At 34.0% G+C, this 16,133-nt stretch overlaps 3 protein-coding genes across 4 annotated transcripts; 2 read left to right on the plus strand and 1 right to left on the minus strand.

Annotated features, from left to right (window-relative positions):
* The first annotated feature begins 797 nt into the window (after positions 1–797).
* On the plus strand, positions 798–2,728 carry LOC143565540 (uncharacterized). The gene is made up of 2 exons (XM_077052495.1): positions 798–1,494; positions 2,394–2,728. Exons 1-2 carry the CDS (start codon positions 838–840, stop codon positions 2,556–2,558), a joined length of 822 nt encoding a protein of 273 aa, XP_076908610.1. The 5' UTR covers positions 798–837; the 3' UTR covers positions 2,559–2,728.
* A 5,560-nt stretch (positions 2,729–8,288) lies between these two features.
* Positions 8,289–9,657, plus strand: LOC143564482 (uncharacterized). 2 transcript variants are annotated; one of them, XM_077051751.1, is made up of 2 exons: positions 8,289–8,346; positions 9,340–9,657. In XM_077051751.1, exon 2 carries the CDS (start codon positions 9,349–9,351, stop codon positions 9,589–9,591), a length of 243 nt encoding a protein of 80 aa, XP_076907866.1. In that variant the 5' UTR covers positions 8,289–8,346; positions 9,340–9,348; the 3' UTR covers positions 9,592–9,657. The 2 variants fall into 2 exon arrangements, with proteins under 2 accessions (XP_076907866.1, XP_076907863.1); XM_077051748.1 differs by having other exon boundaries at positions 8,334–8,401.
* Positions 9,658–10,991: 1,334 nt separating this feature from the next.
* Positions 10,992–12,495, minus strand: LOC143564495 (protein TEEBE-like). The gene is made up of 3 exons (XM_077051757.1): positions 12,402–12,495; positions 11,796–12,296; positions 10,992–11,704 (listed from the first exon to the last, which is right to left on the minus strand). The coding sequence occupies exons 1-3, from the start codon at positions 12,487–12,489 to the stop codon at positions 11,187–11,189; spliced, it is 1,107 nt and encodes a 368-aa protein (XP_076907872.1). The 5' UTR covers positions 12,490–12,495; the 3' UTR covers positions 10,992–11,186.
* Between the last annotated feature and the right edge of the window lie 3,638 nt (positions 12,496–16,133).

Raw genomic sequence — 16,133 nt, forward strand, 5'->3', positions numbered from 1 at the left:
GTAACTCTAAAGTGTAATAAAACTACATTAAATAATACAAAAAAATAAATATAAGTAATTAAAACATTATTATTGCATAATAGAGGAGATTCGAGCTAATTATACAAATAGTCCTTATAGTTTGTTCATTTTGCATGTTTAGTGCCTAACTTTAATAAGTCAAAAGTTTAGTCCGATTACTTGCACGCACTGAACACGGCTGATCCCCAAAACGGATAGAGGCTAATTTGGTTAGTTAAACAAGTACAAAATGACGAAAATACCATTGATATTAAACAAATGAATCAAAGGGTTGCCGAGATGTATGTATAATCCCATTTTGTATTAGAAGTGTTCAAAAAAACCGGTTTGGGATTGGTTTTAGGCAAACCGAACCGGTTTGGGTTTAAAACCGGTTTCACCCAAACCAACCTAAATCGTCAGTTTCAGGAGCGATTCCTTTTAAAATCTACTAAACCGGTTTTAAAACCGAACTGGTTTGAGGAAAACCGGTTTATAAACTGGACCGAACTGACGTGATCAGGCCGGCCTATCTTACTTCTAAACCGGTTTAAAAATGAACTGGTTTGAGTCAAATCGGTTTTGACCAGCCGTTGACCAAACCTTTTCGGTTTGGGTTTAAAACCGGTCTTGTACACCTCTATTTTGTATAGCTAAGCCTAAAAACTTCAGCTGAGACATTATCTGGGCCTATTCGAAAACCCAAACCAAGCAAAGCCCACCAGCAAAACCCTAGCCTCTCTTATCAACATATAACACCAACTCTAGGGTTTCACAAGCCGTTACCTCACCTCACCTCACTATCATTCTTCAACAACAACCACCAAAACCATAACCATGGCTGAGAGAGGCGGAGAACGTGGCGGATTCGGCAGAGGCTTCGGAGGCAGAGGCGGCCGTGGAGGCGACCGCGGCAGAGGCCGCCGTCGCGGTGGTCGCCGTGACGCCGAAGAAGAGAAATGGGTTCCAGTCACCAAGCTCGGCCGTCTAGTCAAAGACGGCAAGATCACCAAGCTCGAAGAGATCTACCTCCACTCACTCCCAGTCAAAGAGCACCAGATCGTTGACCAGATCCTCCCAGGGCTCAAAGACGAGGTGATGAAGATCATGCCGGTCCAGAAACAGACCCGGGCCGGGCAGCGAACCCGGTTTAAGGCGTTTGTGGTGGTGGGTGATGGGAATGGGCATGTGGGTTTGGGGGTTAAGTGTGCTAAGGAAGTGGCGACTGCGATTAGGGGTGCGATAATATTAGCGAAGCTGTCGGTGATTCCGGTGAGACGAGGGTATTGGGGGAATAAGATTGGGAAGGTGCATACGGTGCCGACTAAGGTCACTGGGAAGTGTGGGTCGGTTACGGTTAGGTTGGTGCCGGCCCCGAGAGGTGCTGGGATTGTGGCGGCCAGGGTGCCCAAGAAGGTGCTGCAGTTTGCTGGGATTGATGATGTCTTTACGTCGTCTAGGGGGTCTACCAAGACTCTTGGAAACTTCGTCAAGGTTTGTTAATTGTTCTTAATTTTGGTTGTTCTTTTTAAGATATTGTATATATTGTTTGTGACGTGTGGTTCTTTATTTCTGAATTTAAGTTATTTGCAGATTGTTAAATTGGAATTGTTAGTCTTATAATTACTCATTGATAGCCATGGATATACAATTGTGTAGAAACTAACAATTTGTAGATACAAGTTTTTAATGTTCATTTTGTTTGACGCTAGATAGTTTTGATTGTGTTTGTGTTGATTTATGTGCCTGACTTGGTGTTTTTTGTTACATTTTGAAAGTGTTTTATATAGTTTGTCATTTTGATAATGATGTTTGCTTGATATTTTATATTTTGTGCTAAGCATTATCTAGATTAATAGTTGTGTTTAAGATGCTTTATTTTTTATATCTGTTATGTATTTACATCTTTTTAGGTTGCAATTTTAGCTGAATCTTCATTGATCTGCTACTCGTTATCTATCTTCATGTCACATTTATTTGCTTTTGTGTACATTTTGCATGTAATTATGTACTCAAAGAAGATCATTGACAAAAGTTTTCATTATATGGCACTTCTTAATGTGACGTCTTTTTTATTATATTAAGAAGCTGTTATTCTTGTTGCTGTTTGTTAGTTAGTTTTCATTTAAAAGTTTGCGTATGTTATTTTGAAGTATCACCAAAGTGGTAGTTTTGTTGAATATGTAAATATATTTGTAGAGGCTGTTAATGTTTTTGTTTTTCTATGTTGAATTTCTTTTGACAAAAATTAACATTTGCTTTTTTTTTTCTCTCTACTGAATGAGCTGTTATTGGGTTTTATGTTAGTTGTAAGTATTGGGCATAACATCATATGTTATGGGACAGTTTTACATTTTAGGATTTCTCATCTGATTTGAATAATCATTTGGCAGGCTACCTTTGACTGTCTGTTGAAGACTTATGGATTCCTCACTCCAGATTTCTGGAGAGAGACAAGATTCAGCATGTCTTCGTTCCAAGAGTACACTGATTTGCTTGCAAAGCCCACCACAAAGGCCATCACCTATGTTGAAGATGTTGCTGATATTCCCGCTTGAGTATCTTCTGAATTCTGAAAGAGAGCTCGCTATGTCTTTCAGTCGTTTTGATATAGGTTACCAGTTGTTTTGAACTATTTTATGTTTTTGGGTGCTACTTTTTGTTTAATGACATGGTGAAACATTCATCTTTCAATGTTATGGTTTTCTTGACTGCATGCTACGTTAAAGTTGTCTGTCTATGTGCTTTGATTTCAATATCTTGCTAGTGTTTTGATTACGCCTTTGATTATCTTTTTACTTTCACTCAACTGTTCACTAAAGTCTGATGTTACTTTATGATGAGATCACCTTTTGTTAATCAGCCATAATGGACCAATTTTTTTCATAAAATAGTAACCAATTTTTAAAAGTGTTCAAATTAGGTCACTCAACTTTAAAAAGTGTTTCAATTAAGTCGTTCAATTTTTGTGTTGATTAAATTAAAGGCTTTAACATGTTTTTTTAGCATTTTTCTTTTTTGTTTCACATAGAAAATGTTTTTATCTTTTTTTTAAGTTGACGCTGAGTGGTGACGTAAATTTTATTTTTTATTTTAAATTTTAATATAATTAACGTTTTTTAATTTTTTTTTAAATTTAACTACATATATTGCAAATTACGACTCTCACATCTTATCCTCTATTTCTTTTTTGACGTACAAAAAAATCAGAGAGACTTGATTTGAAGATTTAGTGACCTGATTTGAGGAAAATATACATCACTAATCTAATTGAAACACTTTTGAAAGTTGGTTACTATTGTATGAGATTTTCCAAGCCTTACTATAATCAGACACTTTGAAGTTGCAATTTTATGTTTTATTGTTCTTTATATTCTGCACTTATTAGTTTCGATGTATGATTTTGCCTCTCATTTTCTCTAATGTAATGATGACACATTGATTTAACAGTGTTTTAAGCCTTTAATATGTATTTCTTGTTTGATATTATGTTAAAACACCAATGTCATTTAAAAGCGTTTTTCAAATCAACATACTAGGACAATAAACTTTGATTCAAAGGTATAGGAGACATTACTTTCACTTTAAAATTGTTATAGGGTACTTCTTTGTGTCCAATCTTCGTCTTTCGACAAGTATTTTGGTTAGCTAATGTGTGTGAAAGGAATGAATGGAAGATTAGTAACTAGCTACTCAAGTGAAAGATCATCTCCCTAGTTTGGTACCAACCGTACCATTTCGACCCAATTTTAGTTCAGTTAAATTAGCTACTCAGTAAAAGCAAAGGTGACTCGTATTATTCAATAAATACATGAAAAATTACTTCTACCTAGTGCCTGATCACAAGTTTACAACCCAAGGGAGTGAGCACCTGCCATAAGGCAATATCACGAAAACTATACGAGGGAGAATGCCACACAAGCTAGGTCGACAATAGCTACCACCCAAATGAAACTCTTGAAGAAGGTTATCAATCTTTACACTTGCAGATTGTATAATTTTTAGGAAACTTATATATCAACATCAGGTAAGACAAATTGTCCTATAACTTGTGTGAATAGATAAACTTTATAAAACTTGTATATGAACATTGCATGATTATTGTTCTATAAGTTGTATAATTATATAACATTTTAGAAAACAGATATACCAATATCGTAGTAATATTTTTGTCCATAGGCGACATAAGATACTCAAATCTAAAACAGAAAACAAAGAAATAACGAAATAATACCAGAAATGCGATACGATTAGGGAATGTAGCCTGATTACATGTAAGGTTTTTCTTTTTTTCTTTTTTACTTTGATGTTACATATCGTTCGAAGAAATAAAAATTTACAAATTACGTCTTCTTGGCTTTTATTTGTCAAAACATTTAACAATATAACTTGGGTTGTAAATGAAATGAATTTGAATTCTTCGTGAACTATTTGTGAAAAGTTCCCTTTAGGTTTATTCATTTAATAAATGAACGAACATAAATAAAAGTTTCTGTTCATTTAATGAACAAAGATGAATACGTGTTTTGTTCTTTCGTTTATGTCCGTGAACGTCCTTTTGTGTTCACTCATTTATTTACATTCCTCATTTTTTTTGATCAATTGCATATTTCTCCTTCTAAACCATGTTTAATTGCAAATTTACCCAACCAAAACATTCAATTGCACATTTTCCATCCTTTAATAAAACTTTTATATTGACAAAATTGGCCTTTCCTAACTTCTCTAATTTTGAACCAAGTTAAGTGCCATTTTATTACATGTAGTTTGCCCAATTACGTAACTTTAGTATTGTTTTTTAAGTTATTGCAAATAGTCACTTCACTTTTCTAAAACTTGGAATCTTAACAATTTTTTCTAACCTCGTCTATTTTCTCCGTTAAGTCAGGGATAAATTGGTAATTTTGTTTGTTTTGTTTATTTTCCTTGTGAGTTAAGTGTCACTTTCATACATGTGGTTTGTTCAATTATGCAACTTTAATATAATTTTTTTGAATTTATTACAACTAGATAATTGGATTATTTTAGATTAGAGGTAAACCAAAAAGGACATTACATATTACAGAGATCATCTCTAACCCTAAATAAACAGATCAACCCCCCCCCCCCCCCCAAACCAAAAAAAAAAAAACCATTGTTCATCTTCAAGTTCAATGAATTATGATATGCTGCTTTGCCCATGTGGTTCGTCATTCATCGTTCGAACATCTTGGACATCATTTAACTTTGGTCGATGTTTTTATAGCTGTGGTAAAAGGGTATATTAAAATACTATTTTTGTTCACTTCTAACATAATTAATCGATGTTGGCCACCCAATTTCTGACCTGATTGATGTTATACTGAAATGTGCGAAGCTGTGGGATTGTTATTTGGCTTGATCCTTCAATGTGTAGAGCTACTTTTATAAAGCCCAGACTTTTGAAAAAAATTAGCGTACATGAAGAAAATGCAAGAACAATGACAAAGATGAGCTCAGATCTTGAATAACAATGCTAAAAATTATGTTATGCACTTCATGGTTATTTTTCATCTTTTATCATGTATTTTAGTGACTTTTTAATTATAATATGTAATACGTAATTCCTCTTGTGGTTTGTCTGGTTTGTTTATGTATATAAAACTAATCCAACTATTCAGTTGCAATGAATTCAAAAGGTAATAAAGCCGCCTAATTAAGCAAACCACGGGTATGAAAATGACACTTAACTCAAAACATAAAATATACAAAATAAATAAAATTACCAATTTGCTCCTGATTTAATGGACAAAATAGCCGGGGTTAGAAAAGTACTAAAATGCCAAGTTTTAGAAAAGTTAAGTAGCCATTTACACTAAATTTAAAAACGGTACTAAGGTTGCATAAACCGCTCATTTCCTTAATAAACGAACACGAACATAAAATCTTGTTCAAAAACCTTAACTCCAAAAACCTTAACTCTTTTGAACCACTCCAAAAACCTCTTAAAAAAATTAATAAATAATCAGTAAACAAAAATAAATGCAAAATAAAAAAAAGTAAAAACACAAAATGCTTATCTGGGATTCCCCGTTTAAAAAAAATCAACTTGGTATAGCCTTCGGGTTTAGCTTTTGGGTTAGATTTGGAAAAAAAAAGGAGGGGGGGGGGGTTAGTCGTGGGTGAAGTGGGGAGGGGGGGGGGTGATGAAGGGGGTGGGTTAGGTTTTTGTGGGTTCTTTTTATTGAAACTACACTAAAGTAAGAATAAAATATTCATTACATAAACTATTTTTAATTAAAATAAAATGAGTAAATTTGCCCATTTTGTAATTAAGGAGGGAGAAATACAACTGAATATTTGGATTGAATATATATTCATTTAAAAAATTTTAGAGTGATATACGTGAAGAAATATGGACCATCACATTAAATGAAAATTTTTAACCCCAAATTCTAATTCACTTTTTCATTTATATTTGTTCAATTATATTCTTTTAACTAGGGCTGTAAACGAACCGAATGAATACAAACAAGATCTTGTTCATGTTCGTTCGTTAAGGAAATAATTTGTTCATAAACGGTTCACGAACACTTACCGAACAAGATTTTATGTTCGTGTTCGTTTATTAAGGAAATGAACGTGTTCACGAACGATTCACGAACACAAATAAAATCAGCAAAGCCTAGAAATTGAGACCGATATATTCATCAACGTGAATAATGAAAGCATGTAAACAAATTGAACGAACATGAACAAGGGTATGTTAGTGTTCGTTTACTTAACTTTAAACGAACACGAATGTTTAATCGAACGAATACTTAAGTTTTGTTCGTTTATTTAAAAAATGAACACTTGTGTTCGTTTATGTTCGTTTAACATAATTGAACAAAGATAAATGAACATAAATTAACACAAACAAACATAAATGAACACAAATTAACAAATACAAAACTTTTAAGTAGATAACTTATCCACAAAAATATTTAATTATTTTCTATTAACAGATAAACGAATATAAATAAACAAACATAAACGAATGTTCATGAACATAAATGAACGAACAGAACACGTGTTCATGTTCGTTCATTTAATTAAACGAACACAAATTTTTTGTTCGTGTTTGTTCATTTATTAAATAAATGAACATAAACGAACTTCCTGCCGAACAGTTTACCGAACGTTCAGTTCGTTTACAGGCCTACTTTTAACCATTTAAGTATGTTTGCATTTGTTGTGTTTGTTTATCTTAAAAAACTGTTCGCATTCTATTAAAGTTAAATACACTAATACGAATATTTCGTGCGTTTTAGGGCTGTCTAAACCGCTTGTCACTCAAAGTCGCTCGCTGTTCGCTCAGAAATTGTTCAGAAAATGCTTGTTCATTTTTTTGCCCGATTGTAAACGAGCCGCTCTGCTCAGTTTGGTTTGTAAACGAGCAAAGCAACTAGCAAAGGTCTGCTCGATTCGGTTCGGCTCGAATATTTTTAATTTATTTTATATATAATTATATTTGAACAAATATATAAATATATAGACTATACACATAAAATATAAGTATACAATTTTTTAACTCTTTTAAAATTTTCCTATTCTGTTAATTTTATAGTTTCATTAGTTCCATTCAAATTTTCAGAATATTAGAAGCTTATAAGTATACAATTTTTTAACTCTTTTAAAATTTTCCTATTCTGTTAATTTTATAGTTTCATTAGTTCCATTCAAATTTTCAGAATATTAGAAGCTTGTTTACATGTTTATTAAATCTCATTTAAACTTCTTTCTTAAAAAAATTTACAATATATTATACGTTGTCTACAAACTATTACTTTGTTTACAAAATATATTATTTATAACATTCAAACTTGTTATTGGTGGGATATACCGAGTACGATGATGATATATTATTTACAAAATATCTTACCCTCCTCAGACCTTATCATAGCATTGTTATTGGTGGGATATACTGAGTACGATGATGATGATTATTTATAACATTCAAACTTGTTTCTTATTGAAATTTTTAGAGTGAAAGAGAAATAAATAATATTCGATATCGCTCGATGTTCGATCGAAAAATGCTCGATTCGATTTTGGCTCGTTTTAGTTTTCGTTCGGTTCGAGTTTCAACCGTTCGGCTCGGTTCGATTGTAAACGAGCCAAACAGCGAGCAGGCCTTCGCCCGGTTCAAGTCAGCTCATGAACAGCCCTAGCCATTCAACTATTGATTCAGTTAAGTTTTAAAGTTTCTCCTTCTTGAAATATTTTTATTATAATAATCCATAAAAGAACAAGTTTTTACATTTATTTTGTGTTTTGTATCCCCATAAACTTGTATCAGTCTTGTATCATTCATCCTCCCGTTACCCTTTCAGTTGTTGTAGCAAGGTAAACTTGAATCTATCTCATCTTCAGTAAATCTTTATTTCAGATCGGTTCCTTGGTATTTTCATCCTACAAAACCCCCAATTGATTTTTCATTTATTCTTCTTTACAATAATTTTCATCAAGTTAGGGCTCAAATTCAAAGTCCGATAGAGAAAACCGCGAGCTTCAGCTTGTTTGCTAATTAATGAACATATTCATTTAGGACTTACGGATTTATTCATATTCATACCAGAATCTTATTCGAATCATTTTACAACTGCTCCTGGTTGAAATTAGGGCTGCATATTTTAGGCTAAACTTGCCACTTATTTAAATGAAAAAATCATGTAAATTTGTTGATATTTCATTGCTAACTTCATTTCTGTTTGTAGAACTTGCTATATATTAGATATCTTTATAACATTTTCAAAAAAAAAAAACTACAATATATATATATATATATATATATATATATATATATATACAAACCAGCACCATAAACTATAAAGTACCAAAATGGAAGCACTCTTTGCTAACTTTGGATAGAGTTAGTATCACGGATTGTAAAATGTAAATGAAGATAATGTCGGAGTAAACGTGATTATGTGCAGGCACACACACACAAGAAAGTGTATGTTATATCCTCGGGTAATTATGTGATGCAAACTTTGATAAACTGTGAGCATAAATTTTCATATAGTTGAGATGCATAGTTATTGAGGTTGATTTCAATGGCTGCAAAGAGTTGCTATGAGGCTCTACTTCTTTGAACTATGATGCAGAATACGAGTGTAGGATGGATCTATAATTGCATATCAATCTGATTTGTTGATGATGAGGTGTGATGCATTGGGATTGCTCTGTGTCATTGTAGTTTGTTTAGTAAGCCTAATACGTGTATAAGATATCGTAGTAAAGATAATTATGTATGATATATAATTATATTTGCATTCGTACAACAAAATATCCTGTCAAACTTACCACTGACACCAGTTGATTTCTGTTACGGATCAGCTTGAAGAAATGACAGGAGCCAAGATCATCGGTGCGCTTGCTGGATCATTTGCACTCGCATTCGCCTTTGACCATGTTATTGCAGACAAGAAGATCTTTGGAGGGACCACTCCCTCGACAATTTCAAACAAGGAATGGTGGGAAGAGACTGACAAGAAGTTTCAGGCATGGCCTCGCACCGCGGGTCCTCCGGTTGTCATGAATCCCATCAGTCGTCAGAATTTCATTGTGAAGTCTCAAGCTGAATCCTAGACCCTGCAAGTCTGCTACCGCTTTCCTAATAAGTGAACTATGAGTGTCAGGTGAACTGTGTTTTTGTTTTCGTCACTTTCATGAAAGACTGTTTTCTAGACTCAAGCTTTCATGAAAGACTGTTATTTTACTCTTCTATTGCGTGGTGAATCTTGGAAAGTGTTGGTTTAGTTTTGCAACATCCAACATAATGTTTGTTGGTCTACCTACCATGATATGTGCTTTCTAATATGTTTTACTACTTAACATACTTCTATCTTGCGGTGTCGACAATAAAGTAATCACATGATTATAACTTTAATCCGTCAATGGAATGAAAGAAGAGAGGATGCATGAATGCCGAGCATCTGTTTCTACCCATGGTGGTGTTGATGCTGTGTTTCTTTTAACTAATTGAAATGCGTTTGATGCTGCTCTTCAATTAAACGAATTGTGCTGAGCCCGGGCTTGACTAGGCTCATGCTTGGCTTGTTTTACTTACAATAGCTCGACCCGTGAGTAGGTTTTCAAGTTTGAGCATAGCTCGAGCCCGGCCCGGCCCGGCCCTTTTATTATTTTATTAATTAATTTGTATATATTTTATTAATATTTTACATATATTTCAATTATATTGTTTGTATATAGTATAATGTATTATCATTTTAGTTATTTTTATCATAATTTTGTAAATACAGTTTTCATATGTTGAATTAAAATTATATAAAGAATAGGCTTGTTTAGGCTCACTTGCGAATCAACTTAAGCTTGATGAGTGAAGTTTGCTTGTGCTTGAGCTTAATTAAGCTTGATTTTTTTTGAGCTTTTAGCGAGTTAATCTTGTGTAATTCACGAGCGGTTTTGCCTGTCTACACTCTAAATGGCACAAACTGTCAATGTTTACTGTGGTCAATCTCAATTGATCAAACATAAAATCTGATTGTGTAAGATGTCAAAGCTGGTTAAGGTTTTCAAACTTAAATACTTTATTCAAGTATGTTAAATAAAAATTATGTAAATAATTCACACGTTTTGGATCACGAACTAGCATAAGCTTGATAAGTGAAGCTCTGGCTTGGGCTTGACTGCTTGAGCTTGTTTATGAATGGCTAAACTTAAGCTTTTGGTGAGCTGATTTCGAGTAATTTACGAGTTTTTTGGCTCGTCTACACCCTTAATTGACACACTAACTGTCAGTGTATACCGTGTTTAATTGATCAAATGTAACATCAGACATAACATAAGACGCCAAAGTTGGTTAACCAGATTTTCAAACTTAAAAAAAAATTATTTGGATTTCTCATTTTATCTACAAGTAAATGCCGATTACTCAAAATAGCTTGATATTTAACACTAAATTGTGTTGTAACTTTATGATTTTCTCCTTATGTAAACTTGGTTACAATAAGAAACTTGATAACATTTTATTTCTTTATGATATACAATAATCCTCTTAATTAACAACTCTTGATAATATTTGAAAGTAAAAGAGTATCTTATCGTTGAATTCAAGTGTTACACAATACAATAAAAGATATCGTATAAGAACCGAACCGTACACCAGATCCTATCAGTATCCGGTGTCGCCTTCACCTATTAATCGAGTTCATCACTGGCTTCTAGATATACCAAACCTTGACATCGTCCAAAACCGGGCCACAAAAATGACCATAGTCATTCAACTTTGTATGGTAAAACGCACTGTAAAAAGTGAGTCTTGTCCTGCTGGAAGTAGCTGTAAACTTGAGGCTTGCTGGCTTAAACCCACCCTTTCCTGTAGACTCATACTTCATTTTTACTGTTTCTTTGCCTGCAAAAGCCTCCACCATCATTGACCCATGGCAGTCGTTCTTCCCATCTCCAACTGTGAAAGATAAGCTGTAGACTTTGTTAGGCACGGTCCGGATGATTTGTGCAATTGCTGTTTCTCTCCCTCCTACTAACTCAATAGCTGCGAGCCCCTTTGGCACCGAGAAGTGTTTGGAGTCTATGTATTTTGCTGGTTTGAGTGATTCGACGATCCATCCGGGGAGTGGGGATATTATGTCATGTATTTTGGGCAAGAGGAGGACTCCGGTTGAGTAGTTCTTGAACACGTGAGGACCAATCTCAAAACCGCCATTTTTCACCAAGTTTCCTACATGTTAGAATCCACCAATTCATCAAGATTCAAGAAACTTAGATAATAGTTATACATGTACTGATAATATGTTGTAATGGTGTTTTACCTTTGGTGTATCTTAGAGGAGGCATCTCCTTAATGGCAATGGCATCCAAGAGGGGTCCACAAGCGGGATCCTCTTGAACCCCCGGGTTATGAAAAGTGACCTTGGTCCTACTCAAAGTAGCCACGAAAGCAAAAGCATAAGTGTCCCCTCCATCACTACTATACAAAGTTTGAATGGGAAGGTCACTCGACCGGTTAGAGGCCGACACCCTTAGAACCTCATCTTGAGCACAAGTCCGTGTGGCAGCGAATGTGAGTGAGTACACTCTACCCGGCTTCAAGTTAATTATAGTTTGGGAAATGGAGGCTTCGTTGCCAAGTCTAGCAGCGTGAGCCCCACGTGGGATCGCAAAGTAGAACCCATCTGGTTGGGGCCCACCAGATACGTACTCTACCATGCCCGAGATTTCCCATTTGGGCAACGAGTACTTCCCTATGATAACGGTTTTCTTGAGGTTTGAAGGACTTGGCCTTTGTTCAAAGTTGCCATTCGCCAGAAACCCTATTAATTACACAACAAAGTTAAAACAAAGTAAGAACATTAAACTTGAGATCATGTTTGGTACCTACATTAAAATGAACTCAACTACACAATAAAGCATTTTACCGTCAAGATACCGAGGTCTAGCAGGAGCTGCTGCTTGAGAATGTAATAGCATAGAGGAGAGAACACAAAGAAATAGGAGACACGCCATATTTTTTGTCAATCGGCTATGGCAACTAGGTTCCGATAGGTTTAAATCCTAGGGGAGACACAAGTACAAAGTTATGATGAAGGGTATTTATGCAACATGAAAGGAAACATCTAGGAAAGCATAGCATGTTAAAGTAGCACCAAATCAGGCGATAAATGTGTTGGGGTGTTTGGTTTTGGACCCACAAAGGCCATTGGCGGCCGTGATTTGCTCTCACTCGAGTCCATTAGATTCCTTGTGTATACACGACCCTTCTATTTTTTTATATTTTTGATCTTCTTGATGATTGAAAAACGGGGATCACTTTACACATTTGGATTACTTTTATGTTTATTTCACGTGGTGATAATTGGATCTGGCCATAAATGTAAGGAGACATGAAATATGCTTTGAGCATATTGATTTCAATAAATATTTTGCTACGTAAAACAGAATTTAAATTTAACAAATTTAATTCTATTAGGATAATAAAAATGATAAACTAAATGTATTATAACTTGGCAGACTTATAAATAGTATATATATAATGTTGGAAAATTTTCATATGTGTCCTTACAAACTTGTGAAATATTATATACTAGCTTCAGATCAACCCGTGTACTATACGGATAACTGGTGAAAAAAATAACATTTAGTAATCAAGCGAAATATAAAAAACAATAAACATATTTATCATGCATTGTTAAAAGACAACCATTGTACCGTAGTGTTTGAAACAATTTAAATGTTTATTTAGTTATTTGTATTTAATAGCTATAAATTAACAAATAAATTGTTAATAAATGACTTTAAGAAATGGTGAAGATTAACGTGAAAGTAATAAGTGATAAAACATATATGTTTTTATTAATGAGTATAGATATAGATAAATATAAATATATCTAATTCAAACATAAAATATATCATATGTTCCTTTTATCTATTTCATTAAAAACAATTAAAGAAATGAAGAGCTTATCTTTTCTTTCTAGAAATTTAAATTTTTCAGATTTACCATTTTTAACCTTAAATTCTCATTCTCACATTTCTTATAACTTGCTTTCCGATCTCTTTATATAATTGAAGCTACTTGACTAGTTCATTTATACTCATGACCTTTGATCTGTAGGGTCTGCTTTTTCCCCTCCCGGACCATTCATTTTCTAACCATTCATTTTCTAATCCGTTATGATAAGAGCCCAATTAGTTTTAAGAATTGCGCCACTTTGTGCCCTTTTCAGTTGCATCTAATTCCTGATCCTTTTAGTTGCATTTAATTCCTGATCGATGAGCCCATATGATACATCATAATATACATGGTACGATTGAAATCCACCGTTTGGGGTGTTACCTCTTTAGATTCCGCCAATAATAATCAGTTTTTGTCAAGAAAAAGAAAAAAGGAGTATACTGTGGTTTTCGTCCATGTGATTTGTCCAAATATACGGTTTTAGTCAAATAGTTTCAAATTTGTGATTTTCGTCTTTGTGATTTCATTTCACTTGCAATAAAAACCAGAATTCACTAATCCCATTAAGCATGGTCGTTAAACCCATTAGCCTGTCCTTTATGTGAGGGGCAGTTTTTTTCTTTTTCTCCCCAAATAAACCTCAGTCCTAATTTGCAGGCCCCTCACGTGAGGAGTTGGGGTGTATTTTGGGAAAAAAAGGACAAAGCTGCCCCTCACCTCACGTGAAGGACACGCTAATGAGTTTAACGACCAGACTTAACGAGATTGGTGAATTCGGGTTTTAATTGCAAGTGAAATGAAACCACAGTAACGGAAATCGCAAATTTGAAACTATTGAACTAATACCACGGATTTAGACAAACAACAAGGATGAAAACTACAGTTCACTCTTGAAAAGAACACATGAAGTATAAGCAATTGCATTTTTATCTTCCTAAATGCCAAGTATAAATCATACAAATAGGTAAACTCCAAACAAAGATTTTGTCACACAAGTACAAAACCAAATAGTAGTCATAAAAAGTACATTAGAAGGATAAAAACACTATGTGATCAAACTATTCTATAGTAGATTGCCCATTATATATGTTGGGTTGGCTCTGAATATGTTATATTGGTTATCTAATCAATCAGTCTATCTCTTGTGTAAACATGAGAATTAAGATAATTCAGATTCAGATTTGTCTTTCTGTTGTTATTGCGTCGGTTTCCTCTTTTCGGGTCATAAAACTTGCCCCAAAAATAAGAATAACTCGTTAGATGATCACGGGCTTTAAGACATGTGAGCACTACGATGCTCAAGTCAGTCAAGTCCACATTTGAGATCATATATTGTAAGGCCCCGGACCCGGATGTCCTACTTTGGTGTTGGATTTACTCATAACACAGTTTTAAATATCAGACTGAATTAACACTTTGCGCAAAATATTTAAATTTTGAATCATATATTACAAAACATGAAATACTTGTTTAAAACATCATTCAACTTGTCTCAATATTAAACATGGAAACATAACATTATAAACTTCCCTTCTTCTCTTCTGATGCCCAGTCTTCACCCAATGCCATGTGTCCCTCTCAAGCCAGCTCCCTCATTCAATTTGTCTGTGTACATACTAAAAGTTAGCTACGCAGAGTGAGTTCTAGTTTAGCAGGAAACATACATTCACATACTTACATATACGTATCCAAAGATATATATTACACACTTAACTTGTTTACCTTCCTTTCATACATATATACATACGTTCATACTTTCTTGTTTTAAATTACTTAGTACATACATAACTATTTCTATGTTTTAAAGAGCCTCCCCGTCCTGTAACCTCACAGATATTATCAGGGTCTATGTCACACCCTGTAACCTCCCAGATATTATTAGGGTCTATGCGGGTGGGTTTGTTTTAGCGGAAGTTTTTAAAATAATATTCTTTCATAAAAATGTTGGGTTAAACACCCGTTGGATATTATATGATAAAACATGAGCAGAAGTCTTTTCGTATAAAATATTATTTATATTAAAAATTCGGGATTTGAATACCCATTTTGATAATTCAAATACCTGTCTTATGAAAAATATGGCTCTTTAAAATATTCGAAATAAAATATTTGAGCCATTAGATCACCTTTAATGACTATGTCTTCAATCTTCTAGTCTGTCTTGCCTGTCAGACTATTCTTTACAGTTTCCCTGAAATGTTGGGGAAAATGCGTCAGCACACAGCCGGTGAATAACGCTGACTCAGTTTCAATACCATTGTGAAAAAAACAATAATACCTTTGTGACAACACTCATTAGGCACCCAACTCAATTAGGATAAAATTACCCTAAGTACATGTACAATTAATCATATACACAATATCATTTCTCTGAACAGTCCCGTAGACTTCAAGAGGAATGTTTAATGATATGCATGGCCTCGGGGAAACTATGAGTCACCATGTATGAATGGATCCAGACACATGTATACCCTTAATCTGAGTATGCCCGTTTCTTATTATTGTAACATAAAGTTTTAAGGATTCGCAAATCCTATGCAAACAGTCAGACTCTAAAAGAGTTGTAAAAGTTTAGGGCGTATTCAACTTTTATGATTGTAATCAGTTTGTGACACTGATTCCTGTTTATGATCAGTTTTGGTCACTGACCCTTGTCTGTAATCAGTTTCTGTTACTGATTCATGTTTCTGATTTC

This window comes from Bidens hawaiensis, unplaced genomic scaffold, assembly GCF_021521415.1.
Source record: "Bidens hawaiensis isolate Kalapana, Puna unplaced genomic scaffold, B.hawaiensis_p1.1 tig00001206_1, whole genome shotgun sequence".
In the NCBI taxonomy this organism is placed as follows: domain Eukaryota; kingdom Viridiplantae; phylum Streptophyta; class Magnoliopsida; order Asterales; family Asteraceae; genus Bidens; species Bidens hawaiensis.

Coding starts and splice junctions, on each gene's coding strand:
- LOC143565540 (XM_077052495.1), top strand. CDS start 838: ATGGCTGAGAGAGGCGGAGAACGTGGCGGATTCGGCAGAGGCTTCGGA. Junction 1,495..2,393: donor CTCTTGGAAACTTCGTCAAG/GTTTGTTAATTG, acceptor ATCATTTGGCAG/GCTACCTTTGACTGTCTGTT.
- LOC143564482 (XM_077051751.1), top strand. CDS start 9,349: ATGACAGGAGCCAAGATCATCGGTGCGCTTGCTGGATCATTTGCACTC.
- LOC143564495 (XM_077051757.1), bottom strand. CDS start 12,489: ATGGCGTGTCTCCTATTTCTTTGTGTTCTCTCCTCTATGCTATTACAT. Junction 12,297..12,401: donor TAGACCTCGGTATCTTGACG/GTAAAATGCTTT, acceptor TGTAATTAATAG/GGTTTCTGGCGAATGGCAAC. Junction 11,705..11,795: donor TCCTCTAAGATACACCAAAG/GTAAAACACCAT, acceptor TCTAACATGTAG/GAAACTTGGTGAAAAATGGC.